The sequence below is a fragment of the Mastigoproctus giganteus genome, chromosome 2 (assembly GCF_048544385.1).
Source record: "Mastigoproctus giganteus isolate SK-2022 chromosome 2, ASM4854438v1, whole genome shotgun sequence".
NCBI lineage: Eukaryota > Metazoa > Arthropoda > Arachnida > Uropygi > Thelyphonidae > Mastigoproctus > Mastigoproctus giganteus.
The window spans coordinates 171,263,355-171,291,032 of record NC_143576.1 but is presented as its reverse complement, the minus strand read 5'-3'; the positions used below and the strand labels follow the sequence as shown (position 1 = coordinate 171,291,032).

The following is a 27,678-nucleotide window of genomic DNA, read 5'->3' as shown; positions in this document are numbered from 1 at the left end:
AAGTGGATTATTTGAACACAACATACATTAGAAGGTCGGTAAAAGAGTTGATAATTGATGGGCAGCATTCCAACAAACAAATTTTCTGTTTATATTCCGTGATGACTACATGGTCAGAGATCCCGAAATAGAGAGAGAGAGAGAGAGAGAGAGAGAGAGAGAGAGAGAGAGAGAGAGAGAGAGAGAGAGAGAGAGAGAGAGAGAGAATACAAGAAACCGCACAGTATTTAGCAGTCACGACTCATCTGCCAAAAACCACAGTAAAACAATAAAAGTGATGGGGAGTAAGTCTATTTGTCAGCGGAGTTTATCTATTTATTGCAGCTCAGAACAGCTTTATGAATGTGGATAGTGAATTTATTCGGCTTCTGAACTAAAACAGAATTTCTCCCTTTGCGATGACATCAAAGCATAACAAGCAAATATCTTCTAACGATACTTTTTGAGCAGCCGTTAGTCGTATTGTTATTTTTTATTGTTAGTATTGTATTGTTAGCTTTTAGCTGTTATTGTATTGTTATCTGTTAGCTTTGTATTTGTATTGTTTGTATTGTTAGAAATATTGCAGTTATGTGAAAAATACACATTTCAAGAAAGAATGTTATTCATAGCGGATGATTTTTTTTCTTTCTTTTGATGCACCAGTTTTCGAAGTTTATAACGCAGCTATAAATAGAAATATTTTCTCGAAATTTGGTTAGAAGATCAAACTCAGGAAACTGCTATTCCGATATTGTTTACTAAAAACAATTACAATAAAGCAGACTTTTTTTTTTTTTTTTTATCAAATGCGCATTGCAGTGTTATCAGTTTTACACCAGATTTTCCCATTTCCAACAGATGAATTTCCTTGATCTTCTGTTCGTAGGAGCAATACACGTTGAAGATAGGATATACGATTTGTTTCACCTTTCATAAACTGTTATTGCTACTGTATCGCTTTATTGCTTCTTATGTCAAAAACAGTAGCTCCCGTTCGTCTTTTGTTTATTTACACTTCTCCCTTCCTGTCTCGATGTAGCTGTACGGGTGACGAGGTCACGTGATATATACTTCCCACGCTTCGCTCGTATTCAGGCGGAGTTGTTTATCAGAACTGCTACTCACTGTAAAAAGAAATTCGTGCGCTTTACATCAAGAAACGAATCAAGTGTCAGGTTTCATAAGCTCTAGGATGGTTAGGGCGGGGGTAAAAAAATTAATTGAAAAGGCCTAAAAAAATGCATACTTGATGTCACATTTTTGTCATTTGTGTGAAATTCAATAGAAGGTTTTGAAAATTTAAGTGGGAAAATTCAAGAAAACAGTTCTGGCTCCAACTATAGCGAGTTTCAGCTCTGTAATTAGAGTAAAAATTATTGAATTAACTTGCTGAACCCAGTTGGGGCTGGAACGTACCCCAGTGGATGGGAATATGGATAGTCACAAGAAGAATGTTTTATGTGGATTTAATCTACTCAAATTAATTTTCTATACTGAAGAAAAAGTTAATTTGGCCTGCATTCATTTACTATATTTTCAACATTTAAACTCCCAAAAAACAATGCATCAAAAAGTAGCAAATGAAGTGGGTTTTTTTTTTTTTTTTTTTTAATTGAATGTTTGTTTCTCTGAAACTTATCTGTTACCGTTGTTTTCCCTAATAAAGGAAATGCCAACTAGATAAGTTATAGGATTTCTTAAAGTACGAATATGATTGGACTCAAGTTCAAATAGCAAAGCATAGTAAACGGTACTCACCTTAGATAATCTGAAGTTATTACTTGAGGTAGGACAGATGAATAATTTAGAGTTTAAATGAATTAATTAGTAAGGATACAGAATTAAAAACGGAATTAAAATATGCTCAAGGAAGTAGAAGTGCACAACTCTGTCCCTGGTTGTCATTGAAGAATTAATTGATTAAATTGATTAAAATATATGAAACTAGTGAAGCCAAAAGTCATAACGACTGACTTTCGTTTTTTAACGTCTTCAGTTGGCAATACTAAATGCGGAGAGAACACGTGTTTTTAAAGAACTTCTATGTTTCTGTGACGCAGTTTGCGACATGCGGGAATCTCAGGTGCAGGAGATTCCAGACCGGGGAAAGGTTGGAGGGTAGTTCGCATTTTTGACATTTAATTTGGAGTGATGGCAGAACCATTCTATAATAAGGGCTTCATATTGAAAAATTTTGTAACTAGATTTTCATTTTATGATGGTAATGGCTGAATCAACTAAAGGGGTGTGGTTGTGGGAATGTACGTGTAGTGTAAGCTTGGTACTGGATTGCCCTGTTCTAAAACTGTTATAATGGTAATAAGCTCGTGTGTTAGAGGTTTTTGTGGAACTGTACTTGGTAGTGGTACTTCCGATGTAGCAGGCATTGCAATTTTGCTGACATCTGATTAAATATATAATATTATTCATGTCATTTATTGGGTATTTATATGTTTCTTTATAGGTATTAAATAGTGACCCAAGTTTGTTATATGAGGAAAATATAAGTGTAATGTCACTTGACGGAATTGTCTGGCAAGACTACTGTGATAAGGGAGAATGATGCACATGCTCCCTTTTGTGTTGTGTTTGGGTGAACTATTGGTGTTATTTTTGGCGATGGAAATAATACGTTGGATTAATTGGAACGGGTATTTTCTGGACATGAACTTTTTTGTAAGATATTGTAGTTTAACAGATAAGTCATCTTGTGAAGAGCTGTATTTAATAGCGTTATGAATTTGGTTATAAAGAACAGCTTTTTTTGGGCTAAGTGGGTGGGTGGTGTGATTCAAAATGTAGGTATTTACCTGTGTGTAAATACCTACACTAAAATCAATTTCCTAAAAATCTTGGTTCCCAGTTTGGTGCCTGTTTTGTATATTGTGAGGTTGAGGAAATTGATTTGTTTGTTAACTTCTGTTTCAAGTGTGTATTTTAGTCTATCATGTATTGAGTTGAATTTAATAAAAAGATTATCAATTGTAGTTCTATTTCCTATTATAAGTATGTCGTCTGCATAACGTATGTCAGCAAAGTTGCAATGCCTGCTACATCGGAAGTACCACTACCAAGTACAGTTCCACAAAAACCTCTAACATATGAGCTTATTACCATTACAACAGTTTTAGAACAGGGCAATCCAGTACCAAGCTTACACTACACGTACATTCCCACAACCACACCCCTTTAGTTGATTCAGCCATTACCATCATAAAATGAAAATCTAGTTACAAAATTTTTCAATATGAAGCCCTTATTATAGAATGGTTCTGCCATCACTCCAAATTAAATGTCAAAAATGCGAACTACCCTCCAACCTTTCCCTGGTCTGGAATCTCCCGCACCACCTGAGATTCCCGCATGTCGCAAAGAGCGTCACAGAAACATAGAAGTTCTTTAAAAACACGTGTTCTCTCCGCACTTAGTATTGCCAACTGAAGACGTTAAAAAACGAAAGTCAGTCGTTATGACTTTTGGCTTCACTGGTTCCATATATTTTAATCAATTTAATCAATTAATTCTTCAATGACAACCAGGGACGGAGTTGTGCACTTCTACTTCCTTGAGCATATTTTAATTCCGTTTTTAATATTTAATTCCATATCCTTACAAATTAACTCATTTAAACTCTAAATTATTCAAAACCTCTTAAACGTCAAAATTATTCATCCATCCTACCTCAAGTAACAACTGTAGATTATCTAAGGTGAGTACCGTTTACTAAGCGTTGTTATTTGAACTGAAGAAATGCCAACTTACAAACCCAAAACAGAATTATCTTCTTCTAAGAGACAACCTTAATTAACTTCATTAAAACAAAATCGATCTGATCCTTCCTAATACATTCAATATAAAAACAGATGTTCCACTAACAAGTTTTGTTTCCACAAAGTTTAGCCTTTTCCTAAAGCACTAATTCCCCTAACTCTCCCCTTTAGAGGTCAATGAAGTAAAAGTCCTCATTGCTGTACTTGCTGTAGTTAATGTGCTAATGCAATATAATACTCTAATGACATGTAGCCTTGTTACATCAAGACTTGATATATACTACCTTTTTATTATTAACACTAAGTAAATACCTATGCTAAAGATAACTTTAAAAGAAATAACGATGTTCATTTGAGCACTCAAAAGAAAACAATTTAACAAACTAGTGACAACTTAATGACTGTTATATCTTTATATAAATAATGAATTACTTTGCTGGGAGCACAATAATAATAATACTAAATCCTATTTTTGTTTTTATCAAGTAAAGCAAAAGTTCCTTTTCTTCCATTTCATAAATTTATTTTTAAAATTGTTAAATATAAAGCTGGGAGCACGAACAATTCTTTAAAAAAAATGTTTATAACTTTACAAGGGAAGGGAATGGTTTTGTTTATACAAATAATGGCATCTCAAAGATTTACTTGCATAGTTAATATTTTTGTTTCTACGCAGTATCTATATACAATGATAAAACATCAGCAAAATGGGGACTGCTCAGGAAAAAAGTCAATATCACATAGTTTATAGACCAAATCAGATATATAAACCCAGTAGAAGTTCTGTAAAACATACAAAGAGGATCCCCTGTCCCTCCAGGTGCAATATCAGGGGTTGGCATAAAAGATTCTTGAAAACATCCTTGACCTGAAATGTAATAATCATCCTACAAGCATAAGTGATGGATCCTCACATGAAATCTGAAATTTATCGATATAAGCTATAGGGAGGATTTGTATTCCCACCTTTACATATATATATTTTTTTTTTTTTTTTTTTTAGCAGAATGAGCTCTACCACAAAGAGCAATGGTAAGACAGAGTCCTCAATAAACATTTCCCATGTTGAGGGATTGGCCACACTGGAAAATTATGCAAAATATTACCACATTATGGCCAATAGTCATATAAGCACATTCCACTCACACTTTACACTTGACATTACATTCCTGGATTTCTTTCTGTGAGAATTTATTAAAGATCTTGTTTACTACATCTTTGTTTTAACTACATAATCCTTGTTTTAACCAGGATCAGCAATGCAATAGCAATGATCAGTTTTGACATGCTTGAAAGATGAAACTAAGTACAACTAAGAGTGCAACATTGAAGTATATGTCAGTAAAAATTAAGTTTCTCTGTAGTTTTCCTGTGCAGTCACCATTTGATATAACAAAACTGTGTCTAGCTCAGACATTAATAACATCCAAGTTATTCAGGGACTTTATAAACACCTGTTACTTCTCTTTACGGAAGTGCTATTTATTTGAAATGGAAGAGTGAGGCAAGTCACTGCATTAACTTCACAATATAAGATATAAGACACTTTTTTTGTGGGAAAAATTTGTTTCTCCATCTCATTTATACAACTATTTACAGAAATAATGTTTTTGCATTACTTGAATGTTAGATGACAGCATGTGCAACATTAAATTAACTCCATTATTTCTCATCAATTCAATCTAACTGACAATCAACAATCTCATAAATGATAACTTTTACTACAAAATAAAATCTATTAAAATCAAACTCATTATACAAAATGATCAAAATTAACTAATTTAAAAAATAACTGAAATAACCCTTTACCTGACTAGAGTTCCACAAGATTCATCTAAAGAAGTAGTAGTATCACTTGCAGCCCAAGAACGAATCTAAAATTAGACATATTCTTAATATTAGACATATTCTGGAAATGTTGAACAAACAGTTTTGAAAATGTCATGCTTCTAATTTATAATCAGAAATTCACACTAGATGATTTAATCATCTCATCAAAAGCAATATGCGGAATTTCCTTAAAAAACAGTAGTCAGTTTCTACTTAATGGATAAATCAGTAATGATATGATACTAAAAGATAAGCACAAAATACAATACAATACTGTAAAAGGTTAGTACAATTAAAATCTAGAATAACAAAATTCTCAGAAAAACAATTTCTTGTCCTCTGCCAATTTACTATGCATCTTTATGTAAAAATGTTTCATTTTAATGAATGCACTGTAATAAAAATATCAGTTTAGTGTGATAAAAATTCATCTTGCTCTGAAAAAAAAGTAATCATTATAATAAAATTTGTAAAAGAAAATCCTTAAGCAATATAAGGTGTTTTTTTATCTCTGGCCCTCAGTATCTGGCAAATCGTGATGATTTATTAATAACAGGGCAGTTAATTGACTATTCAAAATCAGTGGCTTTCGATCCATCTACCTTCCTGAAGTCTTACTTGAGTAATTTCAGAAATCACAGGGTTTGTGTCCACTGAGTTGCATACCTATTTTGTGAAACGTACTGACAGATGAGGTATCAGCATGACTGAAATAATATTTTTTTTAGTTTCGTGAGATGTATGGTTGTTTATATCATATCACCTGACATTTCTTTATTGTGCTTCACTATAATGAAATTCATTAAAATTTTGGATGCCTACACAAATTCATTATACAGTAAACCCCCGCTATTCGCGGTATCTGAATTCGCGGTCGCTAATTTAATATAAAATGATCCTAAAGAAATGTGAATTTTAAAGCGCCGTGAACATTTTCTGCCATAAAAAAACATGGGTGTGGCTAAAATTATCATTCCCGGTCAAAACAGCGCTCAGTCGGTGGTGGGAGAGGGGTGAAAAAATCGCGAGCGTGGATGTTTCTCGCTAATCCTTGTTCAGTATGTGTTATGCGCTTGTCATGGAACATTTTGTCGTTCGCTTTTAATTTATATGCTTATAATTTGAATAAATTTATCAATTTATAAATTGATATGCTTACAAAAGTGATAAATCTACTGTTTTGCAGTGTAAAATAGACTTTTTTTTCGAGTGTGTTAACGGAAGAAAGTGACTTTATTGTGGACAAGTTCTTTCTAACCCGTACAAACATATGGTTACGAATAACAAGGGAAATGTGAAAAGATCAAAGGTGATGACATTAGCGAATAAAATTGAGTTATTAGACAAAATTTCTAATGGTGAAAGTGTCTCCTCAGTGGCAAAACATTATAAAATCAATGAGTCAACTGTACGATCAATCAAAAAATCGGAAGAAAAAATCCGCCGTAGCGTCCGTGAAAACGCGCTAATTGCTTCAAAAATTTGCTCTGTAACTCGTGAAGTTAAATTATAAATGGAAAAGGCTTTAAATCTGTGGATAGAAGACCGAACTCAAAATAAAATTCCGTTAAGTTCACTCATCATTCGTGAAAAGGCAAAACTCCTTTATCAACACTTTAGCGAAACTGGTGATAGCACTGGCGGGATAAGTTTTTTAGCTAGCAAAAACACTGGTTTGAAAGATCTGTTTGAAATTTCTAATAAATATTACATTTAATATTAAATTGTTTCTTATTTTCATTTTGATGCCATATGTTTGCATTTCACTATGTACATAGTCATATTATGAAGGTACATATAATACATACATAGACAAAATTTTAGACTAGTTTTTCTTATACATTTCATACTTTGGAACGGAATCCCTTTATTACTATGGGAGCCATAACTCAGTAATCGCGGCATTTCTCAGGAACGTAACCCCCGCAAATAGCGGGGGTTTACTGTACTGACATTCCATTCCTCCATTTCACTGATATTTTCGTTCATTTGTTACACTGAGTAATGATGATGAAATTACCAAATGGATAAAAATTAGTTAGCCCAATTATTCAGTTTTTAATAGTAAACTAGAAAAAAAAAAATAATAAACTGATTGAAAAATAATAATAGTATTAACTATTCAAATAAAACTGACAGAACTGGACAGGCCCCTTAAAAAAATGTAAATATAATTCTATCCTAACAAGCAATTATTTTTAATATTACAATTTGATCAAGACAGAAATTACATGACTGAGAAATTCATTATCCTCATAATTTATTTGAAGCAGTGTTGTAGTGACTTACTTTGAAAGCACACAGAGTATCAAATTTGGTCTTACTTTATTCTACAGCTTTTATCATCTCTTGTAACCCATATAGATTTTATGGTAGTGAATTTATATCTCAAATTAATATAACACTGTAATTGATTTACACTGAGTGGACAGAAATCATGGGATACCTGCCTAGTAACATGTAGGCCCACCTTTAACAGAGATAAGGGAAATCACACGGCGAGGTATTGAGTCCACTAGCTAACAAAAGCATTCCACAGTATTTCCATCTATGCTTGCTGCACCACTGTCCATAATTCCGTCACATTCCTTGGTGGAGGATCCAAAGCTCAAATGGACCTTTCCACAGTATCCCAAAGATGCTCCACAGGGTACAAGTCCAGTGATTTGTTATTTGTTATTTGGATTTTAGGAGCATTAGCAACTAAGGCTATATTGCTCCGGGATATGCGGTGGTCATTCCCTGACCTTTCCACATCCTCCGTATTTGGTGGTGACGGGCTCGAACCCCGGTCTAATCAAGAAGCGTGTGCTACGCACTGCTGCTCCTTCCCACCTGGCTACGGAGGCACGCAAGTCAAGTGAATTGGGGGAGGGGATTCCATAGTGATAAAATCCGTGGCATGTTCTTCGAACCATGTTCGAGTCACCACAGCTCTGTGGGGGAGCACATTGTCCTGCTGGAAGAGTCCATTGCTCTGTGAGTGCATGATGATTACGAAGGGATGCAGATGGTCTGTAAGGATGGAAATGTATCCTGAACCATTCAGAGATGCATCTAGACATACCAGAGGTCCCAACATGTGCCAGATGAACACACCCCACACCATTACCAACTGTCCACCTGCCTGAACAGTTCCTTGTTGACATAACAGGTACATAGCTTCGTGCAGTTTTGCCAGATACACACCCTCCTGTCTTCTCAAAATACCTGGAAACGTGACTCATTGGACCAGGAGACCCGTGTCCAATCATCCAAGGTCCAGTGCCGATGTTCTTTCACCCAGTTGAGGCATAGAGTCCTGCGTCGTGGTGTTAGCAATGGGACTCTGGTGGGTCAGTGGCTCCCATGACCTATTGTGGCTAATGATCACCTGATGATTTTGGTGGAGATGTTTTGGCACCTCTCTCGAAGTTGGTGGTGATTTGTGCCACTGTTGCTCTCCAGCTGGCTGAAACAATGCGAAACAGACGTCGACGGCCACATTCATCCACCACCTTTCTCCACCCATAGCAGCACTATCTGCAATGGGATGTTATTCTGGAAATTGCATATTCCCGATACACTCTTGATACTGTCAAACGGGGATAGTGCAATTTCTGTGCTACCTTTGTGATAGAGTGATCAATGCATCAGGCACTCACTATCATCCCTCTTTCAAAGTCAGTTAACTCATGATATTTATCCATATTGACATAGAATTGCCGTCTACATGAATGCAGTGCACCTATATACCTGTCAAGCAGTGGGTTCATCCACTAGCAAGAGGGGGGTGACAGCATCGTGTTGCCCAGGAACCAGGTATCCCAAGAATTCTGTCCTTTGCCTGTCCATTATTAGGCAAGTCCGGTGTACATGCCTAATAATGTAAATAAATAATTATTTTAATTTTTTTTATGTTGAGGATTAAAGAGTTTTACTGATTTTTCCACTTCATATTTGTATGTTATTGTAGATCATGAAGAGTACAATTCTAGCTGGTCACCTTAAAGTATGAGAACACATCATTTCTATCTGCTAATATATATACATATTTTTTTATTAGTTGGCGCATTGGCTTCTGTGGCCATATTGCACCTGCCAAGGTTTTTGCATTTTCTACTCTGATCCAAGCCCAAGGCAGGATTCGAATCCGCAACCTTTGGGTTGCCTGGCAGGCACTTTGCCCACCCGGCTAGCCCGGTCGGCCTAATATTTCTTAGAAAGAAACCAATTATGTCATTTATATAATGGTGTGAAATGTGGTGTTTTCTTTCACAGGCTGCCCACTGAAAGATATACTTTACAGCCTGGACAGCAATAAGAGTGCCGAGATGTGTCTCCTATCCATAACATGAGCAGGATGACTACCTTACATCAAAAGTTTCATGACTGAGTGAACTGAGTGTTTTCACTGGTGTGGCTTGTTTAGGACTTCTTCCACTCACAATATCTGAATTATTGATCTGTAATATATATATATATATATATATATATATATATGAGATTAAGAAATTGTTGTTTAGAAAGTGTGGTGTGGCTGTTTTTACTGCTCAATACGCTCATTTGTTTCCTTTTTTTCCTGTAAGGGCTGGGAATCCAAGAGAATCTTATGTCCCTGTTGTTGTCATCTACTTCTGTTAATCTAAGCAAGATCTGACAGAGGGGTGAATAGGATATTTTACTGTTTTATAGAGCCTGTAACATATGCTCAGGGCAGTTGATGATGTTGCTTTTTTTTTCTTTTTTCTTTTTTCCAGATGTCTAGCTTAATTTGTGGAAATTGTTGCTTTACTTTTGCCTCCTTGTGGGGCCTTTTGTTAACTGGGAAGGCTGTGCTCCTAATTAGGGTCCGATTTGGAGCCATTTGTGTATACTGCGACATGATTAGCAAATTTATTTTGATATGCTGTATACATCTATCGGAAATCAACCATGGAGATGGAGAATGACTTGGACAGAGCTACTTTGTTTATAATTAAGTTAAGCACTGTTAACGTCTTGGAGCGTTATGTACAAAGGCCAATCTGAATTTTAGCAGACTCAGTATATGCTTTCCCAACATGCCATGAATAAATTTGTTCAACCTGGGTGGATCCAGCAATGATCATCATCTTTTGTAAGCATAATTTATAGCTAGTTGTCATGTTCTGATGGCCAAAAGTTAACCAAACAAACAGACCACATGCAAATATGAGAAATGCTCCTGTGGCTATGAGTATAGAGCTGTTATAGAAGGGTCCAATTCTGATTGGACTAGGGCTCTACATAATCTAAATAAGATAATCTGCTCCTCAGTCTGTTGCAGACATTATATTAATAGTAGCAAAATGATGCAAAGAAGCAAGCTAATAACAGCATCAGCTAAAAAATAAATTCTCATTTCATCTGGCCTCCCTTCTAATAATTTGCACACTCTTAAATTTATTAACTCTACCTACTAAATAGTAATAATATTCACCGAATAGTGCAAGGAAGCATAGGCTTTTACTGCACTGGCAAAAAAAACCAAAAAAACAAGTAGATAACAAAATACAAATTATATGCTTCCCTCCTCACACAGGTAACCACCTAAACCTCAACCACTGAAATTTGAATTTATGGCCTGTAGTTTTGGAATTCTTTATAACAGTGACAATTCCACCTTCATTCATTTTACTAAGACCCCCTCTTGGAATCTTATAAACTTCAATAAGGGCACCTCTGAGGTGCCTGGTTGCCAAATTCTGTAACCCACAAGTCTTTCCTCATATGGTCACTCTTTTGCCAATCTCCCTATATCATTTGCCCTTCTTTGGGCCCTTTAAAGAAGCTCAATGTGTTTTTTTTTTCAGATGATGTCTCCATATTTGAACACAGTATTTCAAATGGAGTCAAAACATAGCTGCCACTTCTCAGACCATTTCTGAAGTCTGTTCAAGTCATCCTGAAGGAGTACTGTTTGGCACCGATCATCAATGACTGCCAAACTTTACATCAGAACCGATCCTTGAGGGACCTAACTTACACCAATTTGAAAAATATCCATTAATCACAACCCTCTGCCTTCTGCCCTGCAGCCACCCAGTAATCCATTTTAGAATCACCAGTAATCCCAACCTGTCAAAGCTTATACCGTAACCTCTCAAAGTCAAATGCTTTGCTAAAATCCAAATAAACTATGTCGAAATTTGTTCCCTAAATTCAGCTCATGAGTAACTGTCAAAATAGCCTACTAAGTTAGTTAAACATGATTTTCCCTTAAAGCCTTGTTGTGCGTCCTTTCAGAATGCCCATATCTATCTGTTATTGGTAGTTGTGTGGCAAGCAGATGTGCCTTGTGAAGCTCTTCACAGCAATAACAAAGAACTATAGATAAGAGGAGATTAGTGGAGTAGAGCAGGATTTCAGAGTTTATTTAGTATACTGTAAAGTTTACTCTGATGAGTTATTTTTTTCCTGTAATAGTTTAATTTTTTGAAAGTTTCTTTTATTAATATTTAGTAAATTTGGTTAATATTTAGTAAATGGTTGTTACAAGATCCACCTTGAACATTTCATCAGAGGGTACAGTGAGTCATACAGAAATAGCTGATGGCAATTTCCCATTAACTCATGATTTCATCCTTTGCAGAACCTGTGGAATGTATTCCAAGATCAGCCTAGCAGATAATCATAGCTCTCCTGGAGATTCTTTTCTTCGTCACCGTTTTAAAGAGTGTACTGATCTTAAGTTAAAATTTGATGCATTGCTAGAACAATTTAAGCTGGTGAAAAAAATGGGTGCTTGCCCTCAAGAATAATGCAACTGGGAGCTCGTCAGGGACTCGAGACTCTAGTAACCTACCAAGTGATGCACTCCCGATTTGGGCCCGAGAACAGAATAACCAAGTGCAAACTACTCTGGTTCAAAAGAACTTAGTCCTATAAGGAGACTCCATTGTCAGTGAAGTGGGAAATATTTTTTGTAATAAGGATAGATGGATTAGAATCAGAGTATGGTTGCTGAGAACAACTATTAATAATATCACCAACAGACTGTCAGATTTTAAGGGGGGTAAAGAGAATATTATTATTCATGTGGGGACTAATAATATTAAGCAAACACGATCTGACAATTTGGTAGACAAATACAGATCCATGCTAAAGAACTGCCTTGAATTAGGTCACAATGTCTATATGTTTGCAATTCTGCCCAGGCACAATAGGAAGGATTATATGGTAAAAGCCTTGTGGATTAACTTAAGACTGGAAGAAGGTCTGCAAGGCTTTTTGGGGTAATTTCTATCAGCTTGGCCTGCACTGTAGGTAGAAGGAATCTGTTTTATAGAGACAGATTCCAATAAATGTTGGTGCAAGAGCTTTTGCCAGTATTATTGAGGATACCTAAAAGTTCAGTAAAACTGCTAGTTTATTGGGACAAGGGTAATATAAATACACATTTATCTGATATTATTGGTCAAAGTTACACTTGCACATAACTCAAGTTCTTGTTTGTTACCACAACAGAAACATATTAGCATGATACTCTGAGGGCAGAAATGTTTCAAATGGTGGGTTAGCTAAGGGAAGCAAGCTTAAATAACTTTAAGAGGTGTATCAGAGTAGTTAATACTTATACGAACACTAAGTCTTAATTGTTGTCAATATAATGAATGAATTCGGACTGCTGGTTAGGACAAGTAATGCTGACATAATAGGGCTTAGGAAATTGTTTGGTTTGTTTTGTGTTTGTTATTTGGTTTTTGGAGCATTAGCAACTAAGGCCATATTGCTCACGGGATTATGCGGTGATCATTCCCTGGCCTTTCCGCATCCTACGTATTTGGTGGTGATAGGCTCGAACCCGGTCTAATCAAGAAGCATGTCTAATCAAGGGGCAGCAGTGCTATGCACTGCTGCCCCTTGTCACCTGGCTACGGAGGCGGCTTAAGGAAATGTGGTGTCACCCGTAGATAGGGGATGATGAATTACAGTATGTATAATCAATGTATAATAATCATTATATATATTGAATATTGTATAATATTCATAATATATATATTCATTATATGTATAATGTATTTAGGAAGGATAGGGCAGATAGAAGAGGTGGTGGGTCATGCTTCTTATTAAAAGCAGCCTGTGTGATGAAAGCTTTCCCAGATTCAGACATTTCGCAGGCTAGTATAGAATCTGTATAGTGTGAGATATTGGGAAGCAAAGATACAAGGAGAGTGGACATAACCTACAGGCCAGGTAATAGTAATCGTGGCATATGATGCAAGAAAGCAAGCGTATGAGCTTATGTAGCATAGTTGGTAGATGACTTTTATCAACCGGTGAAATACCACCACTTTGCTTATTGGAGGCTTGAAATGGTGAAACCCATGTTTAGTTTCTAGAGCAAAGTTTCCGGCATCCCCCTCCCCCCATACTTCTCCTTCAACCCACACACGGTACTAAGTACTATAGGTTTTGATACCTTTCGTGTTTGAGGTTTTCATAAAAAAAAAAAAAAAAAATCAGCCAAAAAAAATTCACACAACCATTCCCTCTAAATGTTTGTCCAGTTGCTCCTTAAATTTATTTAACCTATCAACTTCCACAACGACAGATGGAAGTTTGTTCCAGCAATTAACAACAACCCACTGGCTAAAGGCAAATTTCCGCACATCTATTCTACAGCCACCTTTCCTCAATTTGAATTTATGCCCCCTTAGGTTCGTAATTTGAACAAGTGGAAGAATCCCGAATCCCATCAGAATTCAGTGGGCTCAACCCATTCAAGGCCTTATACACCTCAATCAGATCACTTCGCAGGTGCCTAGTCTCCAGCCGCTGCAATTTGCAGAACTTAAGCCTTTCTTGGTAAGAGGATCCCTTCATTCCCCTCACCAATCTTGTTGCCCTTCTCTGCACATGCTCAAGCCAATCTACATCCTTCCTAAAATGAGACCTCCAGACCTGTATGCAGTACTCAAGGTGTGGCCTGACCATTGCCTTATACAGAGGGACAATCACCTCCTTTTCCCTGCTAGCAAAATTCCTGTATATCATTAACAAAAACCCCATAACCTGCTCTTGCAGCCTATCTGCATTGTTCAGAAAATTTCATTTCATATCTTAACAAAAACCCCATAACCTGCTCTTGCAGCCTATCTGCATTGTTCAGAAAATTTCATATCTGACTGCACAAATACTCCCAGATCTTTTTCATTTTCTGCCACCATAAGTGTAGTACCACACAGTTGGTACATTTCTCTGGGGTTACTTCTACCGATATGCTGTTCTTTGCATTTGTCAATGTTAAACTTCAGTTGCCACTTCTCAGCCCATCTTCCCAAATTTTCTAGATCCTGCTGCAGTAGCACACTGCCATTACTGTCATTAACAACCCTGCCAACCTTTGTATCATCTGCAAACTTCAACACTAAGCCTGATATACCTTCATCAATATCATTGATAAATATACAAGACAACGTTGGACCCAACACCAAACCCTGTGAGACTCCACTAATAACAATAATCCACGAAGAGCAGCACCCATTGATTCCCCCCCTCTGTCTTCTCCCACTCAACCATCCTTTTATCCATTGTAGCAACTTACCCTTAATACCATTCTGCTCCAATTTGTACAGTAGTTTTCCATGCACAACAGTGTCAAAAGCTTTCCTGAAACCCAAGTATATGATATCAAAATTATTTTTTGCATCCAGTTTCTTTGTAACCACATCATAATATCCCATCAAATTTGTCAGACAAGACTTTCCCTTAACAAACCCATGCTGTGTCTGAATTATTGCTGCAGTCTTGTCTAGATGATCCTGCAATGCATCTTTAACCAGTGACTCCATTATTTTACCCGGAACAGAAGTCAAACTAACTGGTCTGTAATTACTCGTGTCACACTTCGATTCCCCCCTTGTGAATTGGGGATACATCTCCAGTCCATGAGGACCTGCTCTGAGTCCAAGGATGCTCTCATCATTATGGCTAAGGGTTTGCTTAATTCCTTTGTCAACTCCTTTACTAATTGGATAGATCACATCCACCACAAGTGCCTTTCTTATGTTTAACTTCAACAATTTCTCCTCCACTTTGCTCTCAGTTATTACAAAATCATTAAGCACCCTGCTACAATTTGATAACCTTCTGGCATTTTCAATCCTCATGTGTGAATGTAGATGCAAAATACTCAAACAATCTGTTTGCTATATGAGCGGGAACATCAACATCGAACCATCGATATCAAGGGGACCAATCTGATTCATCCCCTTCTTTTTAGAGTTTATATAAGTAAAGAAATCCTTGCTGTTTTTCTTAGCATCCTTTGCCAAATATTTCTCCTAATCTGCCTTTCCCTGCCTAACCTCCATTGTGACTTGATTACAGACTGGCTTATATCTGCCATAGGCTTCTGGTCGCCTGATAATTTATATGCATCCCATGCATTTTTCTTCTCTGCAACGAGTCTCATTAGTTCAATTGATAACTATTTAGGCCTAAGCCTTGAATAAAATTTTTTAGTAGGTATGAAACATTTAGTAGCTTCCACGATTAATTTCTTGAATGCTTCCCACTTAGAATTTGCTGTTGATAACATCATCAGTTAGTCCCACTGTACAGAATTTAAAAACTGTCTGAGACCACTGTAGTCACGTTTATGGAAGCAAAAACCCTTTACCTCTGATGGTAATTATATCTTTAAGTAAATCCCACATCAGTACACTGATCACTGCCACCTAGTGGTTCCTTTATATGGAAATTCTTAATATACAAATGATCACTGCTGATAACCAGATCAAGAGTGTTACCCTCTCTGGTTGCCTCGCGAACATGCTGTTACAGAAAACAATCATCCAATAAATCCACAAAAGTCTTACTACTGTGCGAGTGACCAATCCACAAGTTCCAGTTAATATCTGGGAAGTTAAAATCCCCCATTATAAGACATTGATTTACTAGCCCACTCTATTTCTCTGTACAATTGTTTGTTATACTCATTCGTGTCAGGTCTACAACACAGTCCTACTCTTATTTTTGCTTTCGCAGTGCTTATGTCACACCAAACTGACTCAACATAGCACTGTTCATCTATATCAACTGGATGAACTTGTTTTGATTTTATGTTTTTCTTAATTAACAGCATAACCCCCCCTCCCTTCCTATCTATCCTTTCTGTACACATTGTACTCCCCAAATTCCAATTCTGCACTGCTCATATCTGTTTTGCGCCATTTCTCTGATATCCGAACAGCAACCTGATGACGGGACAATAGCTTTGAAACAGTGCCGTCTGGGTGGTGGTGCTCACTGAGAATAAGTAACAATAGTCTTCGCTATTAGTGAAGCGTCACTTATTTGAGGTATTGCAATACATGGGCAACTCGTTGTGAAGGAGAAGCACAATATGAGATACGGAGCAAATGATGCCTCCCACACTACTATTATAGTTTCTTTTAAAAGTTATCTATGGTTTATACACACCGATATTATATAGACATTAAACTCTTACTCTTAACATATTATGCCTTGTGCATTTAGTTATTTTTAAACATGCAATGTGCACCTATTCTTATTCTTAGTTACCCTAACACATCACATATACCCACCTGTTTCACGATGACTGCCATCAGTCCCTGAAACCCCTAGCATTCCTCGCTCCAGGCCGCTGCTTATTCTAATAGAAGTAGTACAAGAATCACCTTCAGCTCTGCCTGCGGCCACTTTTAACCTTTTAGTCTGTGAATCCCTCCAAGCTAGCAATTTTCCGATTTACCTAACACTGCCTCGATAGCATCAGCAAATATTCCTGCACCCTTTCTATTTAAATGTATCCCATCCCTGTAGAAGCAGTCTCTCCTGTTAACATGCACAGACCACGCTGAAAAAAATTCTAATCCATGAGCCTTGCACATTCCCTCCAGGGCCGAACTGATTGACAAGGCTTTCATCATGTACTCTCTCCTATCGCGTCTGGGCAGAATTGCAGACACGTTCAAATTTAACCCTAACTCAACTATTTTGCAACTTTGACCTGTACTTGTTAAGTACATCTACAGATCTCCTACTCTTGATGTCATTGTTGCCAACTTGTACAACAATATCACCCTTTGTGCCCTTAAAAGATGATATATGCTTCACAGTATCAACTTTTGCCCCTGGCAGACATACCCTGCTCCTATTCAATCTATCATTTTTACACAATATATTACCCTCTCCCTGAAAAAAGTGTCACCAACAATAAGTAGTTCCTTTGGACAAGTGCATTCTGCCTTGGAGATTACCGATGTGTTGCCTGATGCACAATAGTGAGCTCTGGAATTGAGTTGTGCATCTGAGAGCTTGATGGGCCCTTCATATTAATTTCTTCAATGGCATCTACTCTACACCTCACGCTCTCATAGACACCCAATAGAACACTGAGTTGATGCCTAATTTCTAGACAATCTGCACATGGCACACACACAAAGATATCCTCCTTGGCTAGATCATGTTCTGTTCCAGAGAGTTCGGCAAACATTTCACAAGTTGCACATTTTTTTTAGGCTGTGATGCATTGGAGAATTGTCTCCCTCAGTCCTCCCCCGAGTCACAGCACTCCTGCCACTTTGTGCCTGTTGCTTTGCTGCTCTAGTCTGGGGCATGATATTTTAAATTAATAAGATCAATAAATTTAATTAATTAATTGTCAATACTACACTATCTAATTCCTAAATGCAGTGATGCGTATTAGGCTATATAATTTTACGTTAGAGCTACCTAGTTATCACAATTAAAAATTTGAATTCCCTACCACTCTCTCTATAGGAAAACAAAATGGCCGCAAGAAGTGAACGAAAAAACAGTTTTACGTATATTAAGTAGTAATCTACAAAAACTCTTATCTAAATTAAAAATAACCAGTGTAACTAGAACTATAAGGCTACTTATAAAGTACAATATAAAATGTCAATTAGGTAAATAAAACGGCAAACACATCGCTTTTTCGGAGCCTCTAATTCAGAGCTGTAATTTTTAAAGAGAGTCAGTGCCCAGCTTTCCCAGATTCAGACATTTCACAGGCTAGTATAGAATCTGTATGGTGGGAGATATTGGGAAGCAAAGATACAAGGAGAATGAGCATAACCTACAGGCCAGGTGATTGCGAATATTATGATGAAAGTCTCTACATGCAAATGGAATGGGCAAGTAAGAATCAATCTCTTATTATGGGTGATTTTAATTTGCCTCTGATTGGAGCAAATGGGAAGGAAACTCTACAAAAGGGAAAAAAATTTTTGTATCAACTAGATGATTGTTATTCGTATCAACAATATATGAATAACATGTCAGGGAAAGTACTAGGGAAAAGAATATTCTAGACCTCATCATCACCCATGAACCAGATGATATAATAGGGCTGACAGTACAGGAACCAGTAGCAGGAAGTGATCATGGAGTTCTACGGTGGACGATGAAGAGAGAGGTAGTAGTAGTTAAAGCCAAAGGAATGGGTTATAACTTCAGAAAAGTAAATTACGATGGCTTAAGTTGCTACATAGCCTCTATTAACTGGGTAGATATTGTACAGAGAGCAAATACAATTGAATTATGGTATACATTTAAAACATTAATCACAGAATCGTTGAATACCATTAAAAAAAAAAAAAAAAAAAACTCCACGGGGAAGATTCCAAGTTGGATGAATAAGGAAAGGAAGTCGCCGGATTACTTCAGCAGAAAAAGACAGCATGGAAAGGTAACAGAGCAATAACAGCTACAAACTGATCTGTAATAATGCCACAGTAAAGGTTAGGCTGGCAAAGGCAGATTATAAGAAATTGCTGGCAAAGAGTGGGGATAAGGAATTCTTCACATATATAAATGCAAAGAAGAGACATACAAACCAGATCGGAACCTTATGTAGTGGATGTGGGATTGCATTAGATACACCAGCTGAAGTTGCAGATGAACTCAACAGTTATTTTGCATCGATATTTACAGAAGAAACACCCTTTGTGTCAATGAGAAATTATGGGAGTGAAGGTAAAAAAAATGTAATTAATGACGTTGAAATTTCACGATTATTTAATGAAAAAACTTGAGCCTACAGGCCAGTAAGGCTCCTGGGGTTGATGGAATATACCATATAACCTTAAGGGAGGTGGAAAGTGAGTGCACTGAACCATTGAGGCTAATTATGAGAGCATCACTGGACTGAAGAGTGATTCTGTTGGATTGGAAAAGTGCCAATGTATCTCCAATACATAAGGGCGGTTCTAAGAGAGGAGGAGAAAATTACCGACTGGTCAGTCTAACTTCAGTAGTAGGGAAAATCATAAAGACAATCATCAAGGGTAGAATTCGGAATCATTTAAATAGAAATGGAATTTTGAAGTACAGTCAGTATGTTTTTGTAGAGGAAAAATCATTAGCATTAGTTGAGGTATATGATGCAAGAAAGCCAGCTTATGTCGAATCAGACAAAAAAAAAAAAAAAAAAAAACTTCCATTTCACCCATCCATTCACTCCAAATACCTGTCTAGCTCAGCCTTAAATTTATTTAAGCTATAACTTCCACAACAAGAGATGGAAGTCTTTTCCAGTAATCAACTAGTCAGTGGCTAAAGACAAATTTCCGCACATCTATTCTACTACTCTTTCCTCAATTTGAATCTATGCCCCCTCAGGTTCGTAATCTGAGTAAGAGGAATAATTCCATCAGCACTGAGCTTGCTCAACCCGTTCAAGGCCTTATACACTCAATCAGATCATCCCACAGGTGCCTAGTCTCCAGGTGCTGCAATTTGCAGAACTTAACCCTATCTTGGTAAGAGCACCCCTCTGTTCCCCTCACCAATCTTGTTGCCCTTCTTTGTACTTGTTCTAGCAACTCTACATCCTTCCTAAAATGAGGCCTACAGACCTGTACACAATACTCAAGATGTGACCTGACCATTGCCTTGTACAATGGGATAATCACCTCCTTATCCCTGCTAGCAAAATTCCTACATATCATTGACAAGATTCCATGACCTGCTTTGGCAGCCCTTCTGCACTGCTCAGCAAACTTCATATCTGACTGCACAATTACCCCCAGGTCTTTTTCATTTTCCACTTCCCTGAGTGTAGTATCACATAGTTGTATGTGATACTACACTCACATAGTTGTATGATTCTCTTGGTTTACTGCTACCCATATGCAGTACAATCAGTCCTCGTATAGAATGATAGTTGTGTTCCTAGAAACCCTCGTGCAATGCAAAATCATGCAACATAAACAACAGGCCCAATGGGAAAAATAGGGTTAGGTGCCGACTACCCAAGATTGAACACAAACATTTGTAACCAAAACATTACCAAACACAATAAATTATCATAATAAAATACTTACGTATTTTATTATGACTATTACGTAATAAAATATTGCTAATGCTTTTGCTTCTATCGTAAGCAAACTTGTTTTTTGTTTGATTTTCTATCCAAACAGATGGCAGCCGTTCCATCTCTTCCAATTCTTTGTGTCTTAATCTAATGGATTTTAATTACACTTTGAGTTGGTCCTGCTATGAAAGTTGTTTTTATTTTCTCTGCATTCTTTCTAATTCTTGGCACTGCCTCATTTAGGCCTGTAGCACATGCAATATCACATAGTCTTTCATTTCGCTCAAAGCGTTTCACAATTTCATATTTTTTCTCTATCAACAGAGGCGGACTGGCCATAAACCTTACCAGAGAAACCCTGGTGGGCCGGAGGCCAGTGTAATTTTGGCCATAAACCATAGTAGGAGGCAACTACGATTTTTCCCAGGTAAGAATTTTTGATCCAGTCCGCCTCTGTTTATTGATATTGCTTTTCTTTTTATCTCTGAATCTGTAGTGTCTTCACCAGGACGCTTCCTTTTCACACCTTTTAAGTATTTTACTAATTTTTAGGGAATAAAGCACAATTACAAAATGAGGAGGCATGCTTGATACACATAAATACAGCCGCGTGTAGCAACTGAATAAACAACACTGTAAAGGCAGAGACACACTATGACACCTCACTATCACATTTTACTAAAGCACATTTCTGAGGGTTACTACCATAAAACAATAAAAACAATTTCCAGTTGCATTACTGCTAGTGGAATCTGTTATAAACTGGTAGTAAACTCGATCTAATTGCATTTGCGATAATACCGATAGCTGGAATTGTGTGGGTTTTTACGTTATTATGGTGAAATGTGTTTCCTCTTCACTGATATAAAAAACAAATATATTTTCAGAATCTTCTCTTCATTCCTATTGGGTTGCATTCAGTTGGGGTGATTCCACGTTCGACTGCCATTTTTTGTAAACACAAAGGCGAATCGTGCATAAGCGAATTCGGTTCATGTTATATACGATATCGTTCCCCTATTTATAAATCGTGTATGATCAAATTCATGTAGTATAAACACGTGTTATACGAGGACTGCCTGTACTTTGCATTTGTCAATGTTAAACTTCAGTTGCCACTTCTCAGCCCATTTGTCCAACTTATTTAGATCCTGTTGATATGTTTAGCTAATGTTTATCATGTTTAGCTAATCTGGTTAGCTATTTTGACAAGGTCACTCAAGAGTTGAATTTAGGAAATAATTTTGACGTTTATTTGGATTTCAGGAAGGCATTTGACTCAGTCCCACATGAGTGGTTACTTTATAAGCTGGAACAAGTTGGAATCACAGGGAAAATTCTTAGATGGATATGGATGGCTTCAGGGCAGGAGGCAGAGGTTGTGATAAATGGTTACTCTGCAGATTGGGTTGATGTAAGAAGTGGGGTTCCCCAAGAATCAGTATTCGGACCGCTGTTGTTTTTTATTTTCATAAATGACATCGTAGAAGGGACAGAGACTGTCTTGACTAAATTTGCAGATGTAAAGATTAAAGATTGGCGTAAAGATTGGTGGAGTAGTTAATGATCAGCACTGAGTAGAGCTTCTTCAGAGTGACCTAACAGACTTCAGGGATGGTCAGAAAAATGGCAGCTATGCTTTAATCCAGCAGAGTGTAAGGTATTAACACCTGGGGGAACAGTAACCCAAAAATAACTTGTACACTTGGTAGAGTTGAACTAAAGTCTGTAGTGAAACACAGACTTCAGTTCAACTCTATTATGATACAGTCAGACATTAAGTTCTCCGAGCATTGTAGACAGGTTGCAAGGAAGGCCCGTGGTGTCCTATCAATGATTTATCGAACAATTGCTAGTAGAGATAAGGACCTGATAATCCCATTATATAAGGCTATTGTTAGAACACACTTGGAATATTGTGTTCAAGTGTGGAGACAGCACCTAAAAAACAGACCTAGCTTCTTGAAAGGGTCCAAAGTCAGGTAACCCACCTGGTGATATCGGCAAAAGGGCATCCATATGAGGAAAGACTTCGAATATGTGGGTGGCAGAGCTTGGAAACTAGGCATCTTAGAGGAGATCTGATTGAGGTGTTTAACGTTCTGAGAGGCATAAGTAAAATGAATGAGGACAAAATTTATACAGTTATAAATGATTCTAGAACTAGGGGCCATAATTTCAAGTTACAGGGGAGAGATGTTTAGAATGGATTGCAGCAAGTTTTATTTTAGCCAGCGAGTTATAAATTACTGGAATAAGTTACCTACATGGGTGGTAGAGGCTGACTGTTTGGGGAAACTTATGGCTGGAGGGAAACACATAGGTTGACTATTTCGTTTTCTCGTATTAATTTTTTTTTTTAAATTTTATTCTTATTATTTTATTTTTTTATTATTTTTTAATTTTTTATTTTTGGCTGGTGCAGCATGAGTCATTACCCCACGGGCTCACATCTGGTGAGTATGGGCTTGGCAAATCCAGGGTCCTGAGCTGGATATCATCATTCTTCTCTTTCTTGCTGATTCCCTTCTACTTCTCTCTCAGGTTAACATGGGATTTTTTTTTTTTTTTTTTTGACTGGTGCAGCATAAGCCTTGGGCTCCCTTGCACCATATGGCTAATAATAATAATAGGCTGCTTGCACCATGTGGCTATTGCTAATACTAAATAAACATCCCTGGATTGCACTCTCAATCACTGCCTCTAAGATTTTTCCTAACACTGAAGTCAGACTAACCAGTCTGTAGTTACCAGCCCCACTCTTAGAACCACATTTATGCATTGGCAATACATTGGCACTTCTCCAATACAAAGGAATCTCCCCTGAGTCCAAAGATGTCCTCATAATTAACCTCAGTGGTTCAATACACTCCATCACACTCTCCCTCAAAATTACAAAGTATATGCCATCAACTCCGGGAGTCTTACTTACCTTTATGCCCAAAAGGTTTTCTAATAAACAATCATCTGTAATTACAACATCACTAATTTCACATGGCTCAGCCTCACTTGCACAGCCTCTTCTCAGCATGGTCTTTCATCAGTAAAGACTGATACTTTCACAACACTAAGTGGAAGTTTATCTCAACAATAAATTATTCTGTGGCTGAAGGAAAATTTCCACAACTATTTTGCAGCCATCTTTTTTTATTTAAATTTATATCCTCTGATGTGTTTTCTGAGAAAGAGTAAAGATGCCACTGGCATTTAGGTTGCTATGCAAATGACAAGTTTCCAGAATTCACTACAATTTACAGAATGCCAGTCTTTTTTAAAGAAGTGCATACTATAAGATAAAATCATTTTTCCTTCAGATATGTCTCTGCACGCAAAAGCAAACTGATTCATGTTTTTGCAGGAGAGCCTTGACGTCAATCCACAGTTTAATGGAATCCATGATAACTTCACTAGAAACTTAGTCATTATTGATGCTGGGGGATCCAGAGGCCAGCTTTAAAAGTGCCGAGGAGTTAATTTTCTAAGTCTTGGATTCATCCCCTTTCGGAGAAATGGCCATTGAACAATGTCCATTTCTATCTTGGCAAAGAGTTCAAAGACTGATCCATCTCTTATTTCCTTCACCTTGTGTGTGTGTGTGTGTGTGTGTGTGTGTGTGTGTGTGTGTGTGTGTGTGTGTGTGTGTGTGTCCCAAATATCCATATAGAAAGACTGTGTGAGAATGCACAGGCTTTCTATACAGATATTTGGGAGGTCTTAATAAAAAGTTGTCATGGGAGTGCATGACTTTTTTGGGAATAGCATTTCAGTTTCTATTTCAACGGAACATCTTCCTGCAACCTTCTGAGTGTATGAAGATTTGTTACTATTTACAAGTTTCACTGCTTTTTTTTGTCTCCTGCTATGTTCAGCCACCTTTAATATTTGTATCTCTTTTTTTTCTTCATTCCACAAATGGTATGCTTAGGAGTATGCAGGGTGTTCTGCTTGATTTCCAAGGTAATAGTATACTAGGTACATGCCAGTTTTGTGGCTGAACATATTGTGATTTTAGTCATTTACACTACACTTGAGTGCATGCAAGGGCACCATGACAAGCTATTTGTGGGTGTCCATATTTCGGGCACATAAACCACCTTAAAAGATTTGGTATATGTGGCTGAACCGAGCATTGAAAGTACCCAACTGTGATTGAATTAGGAAATGATAGAAAACTGAAAATAAGGACGAGATTTCTAGTGGGGAGTAGATTCCCTCGCTATGTACAAATATTCATTTATCAGCGCAACTACTCATTTAATTTTCAGTTCAGGACTTTTTGCTTCAAAATATATCAAAGATCATTCTGATACCTTAGGCAGAATTGAATGTTCTGTAGGGTTGTTACTGTAACTGGCATTCTTCTAAGAAAACTGCCTTGGGAGAAGGCCGAGTGCTTCTGATATTTGGTTTCAACAAGTACATCCCCCAGAATGTAGCAGTTTTATAGATTTAGAGGAATTTACCAACTCTTCTAAACTCTACTGAATAAAGAAGGGCATTTCTCACTAGTTAAGTAATGATTAAGCTTCGGTTCAGGGCCTCTTTGCTAAGGTAATGTGGACCACAGCCATTATTTTTTGGTAAGTACTGTATTAGGATTCCCAGAAGAAAGAGTTTCGCACAGGATTTTGTGTGCTTCAATGCCTGGTTCCCCACCAATCAGAAAGCCTAAAGAGGTACCTATTACCTGGAAAGCAATAGGAGTGGGACACTAGGGCTACTCGAGCACCGCACCTGGGCCAGCCTGAATCCCATCCCTCAGATTTTGACATTAGGGTTGTTGTTTGGTTTTTAGGAGCATTAGCAACTAAGGCCATATTGCTCCGGGGATATGTGGTGGTCATTCCCTGACCTTTCCGCATCCTCCGTATTTGGTCATGGGCTCTAACCCCGGTCTAATCAAGAAGCGTGTGCTACGCACTGCCACTCCTACCCACCTGGCTATGGAGGCACCTTGACAGTAGGGGCATGACATCAACACAGTTAATTTTTGCAGGCAAACCCACTAGACAGTTCATTCTCCACAATCTCTCAACTTGTTAAAGTGGTGTATTGGGGTTGGAGCTCCCCAACCACCAGGATCCCCCCCCCCCATTCCAAGGTTCCACAGGTTGCAGCACATAGCAAACACACCAGATTCCTATAGACCCCAGTGTTGTTAATCTGGACTCACCATGTACAGGTGTCCATATCAACAGAAGTTAGTTCTTGCTTGTCTGGTTGTTTGTTTCCTTTACAAAGTGTTCTTTTAATATCAACTAAATAAGAAGAAAACTTCATAAGAAAATTAAATCTGTTTGTGACCAAAAATGCTTTCAATCATTTTGGAAAAACCATCTAATAACAATATTGCTTGGCAGTCAGGACAGCAGAAAGGCAATGCATTCTACAGTGACGCAAGAAAAACAAAAACAAAGGTATTCACTTAAAATAACAAAATTAACTGCAACAGTTGCCAAAAATACAATTTTATTATTACATTAGAAATATTAGTATTAACACCACTTAAAATACCCTTTCAGTCTGAGTTGCTGCATTACACGTTCTTCCGCTATCTTCGATACCAGGAATTTTTGCGTATTTTGTCTGAAATACAAATAAAATAAACATTAATACCTGGAATTAGTTAAATTTAAAGTTAAATTTGAATTATTTAAAGTAAATTGAGCTAAAAAAAATTAAGCTAAACTATACATACGATCTAGTAAATTGATTAAATAAATTATATCCTTAACTGTTCCTCTCACATTGTGAAATCTAATTTCCTTAACAGTAAACAAATTCAGTTTCAATAACAAGCAGTCTCAAGTTTCATTCTGAATAAAGATAGACATCAATACAAAGAAGATACTTTTTTTTTTTTTTTAATTTAACAATATTCAATATGTATATTGAATTTTTAATATGTAATAAAAAAATAATGCATTTATTGGTGATTTATGGACCACAAATCATTGATAAAGTTTTGCTTATGGAAATCCCAAACAAAAGTTCCTGAAATCTATGGTGCTGCTCTACTGAAACCGGAACCCAAGAAACATGTTAATATTTGTTTTGAATTTCTGTATGTTATAATTTCCAGGAAATATATACATGAAGAAATGAATATTATTCTATCACTGAATCATGTTGCCATATTTTCACCTTTGAAAATGTTGGAGATTTTGTAAGGTAATTGTCCTTTCCTTTCTTTTGAAACTTCTTTTGGATTATGAACTAGATTGGGATGAGTCAGCATTATTGGAGATTCTGCTTTGGAGATTGCCTCTGTGTTACCTGATGCACAGGAGTGAGCTCTGCCTTTGAGCTGAGCAGCTGAGAGCTTGATGGGCCCCTCATATTAATTTCTTCACTAGTTATTGTTGGTGCCTCCATTGTCACTAGTTATTGTTGGTGCCTCTATTGTCAGGGAGATTGGGAATATATCATGCAAGAAGGATAGGTGGAACAGGACCGGGGTATATCTGCAAAAGTTGATGACGTAGAGCAGATATCTTTTAAGAGCACAAAATGTGATATTGTTGTACATGTTGGAACTAATGTTATGAAGAGTAAGAGATCTGCAGATTTACTCAACAAGTACAGGTCAATGTTGAAAAAAAAGTCGTGAGTTAGGGTTGAATGTGAAAGTGTCTGCAATTCTGCCCAGACATAATAGACGGGAGTATATGATGAGAGCCTTCTCGATCAATTCAGCCCTGAAGAGATTGTGCAAGGCTCAAGGGGTAGCATTTTTTCCAGCCTGGTCTGTGCTTGTTGACAGGAGACACTGCTTCTACAGGGATAGGG

At 37.1% G+C, this 27,678-nt stretch overlaps 1 protein-coding gene across 1 annotated transcript in view; it reads right to left on the bottom strand.

Annotated features, from left to right (window-relative positions):
* The window catches only part of LOC150089748 (uncharacterized), a 148,805-nt gene that overhangs the window by 22,120 nt on the left and 99,007 nt on the right, over positions 1-27,678 (bottom strand). Inside the window, exons 7-8 of the mRNA XM_090390088.1 lie at positions 26,404-26,475; positions 5,562-5,626 (exon numbers count right to left, since the gene is read on the bottom strand). Coding sequence (XP_090246214.1) covers positions 5,562-5,626; positions 26,404-26,475 — 137 coding nt within the window. The remainder of the gene's footprint in view (positions 1-5,561; positions 5,627-26,403; positions 26,476-27,678) is intronic.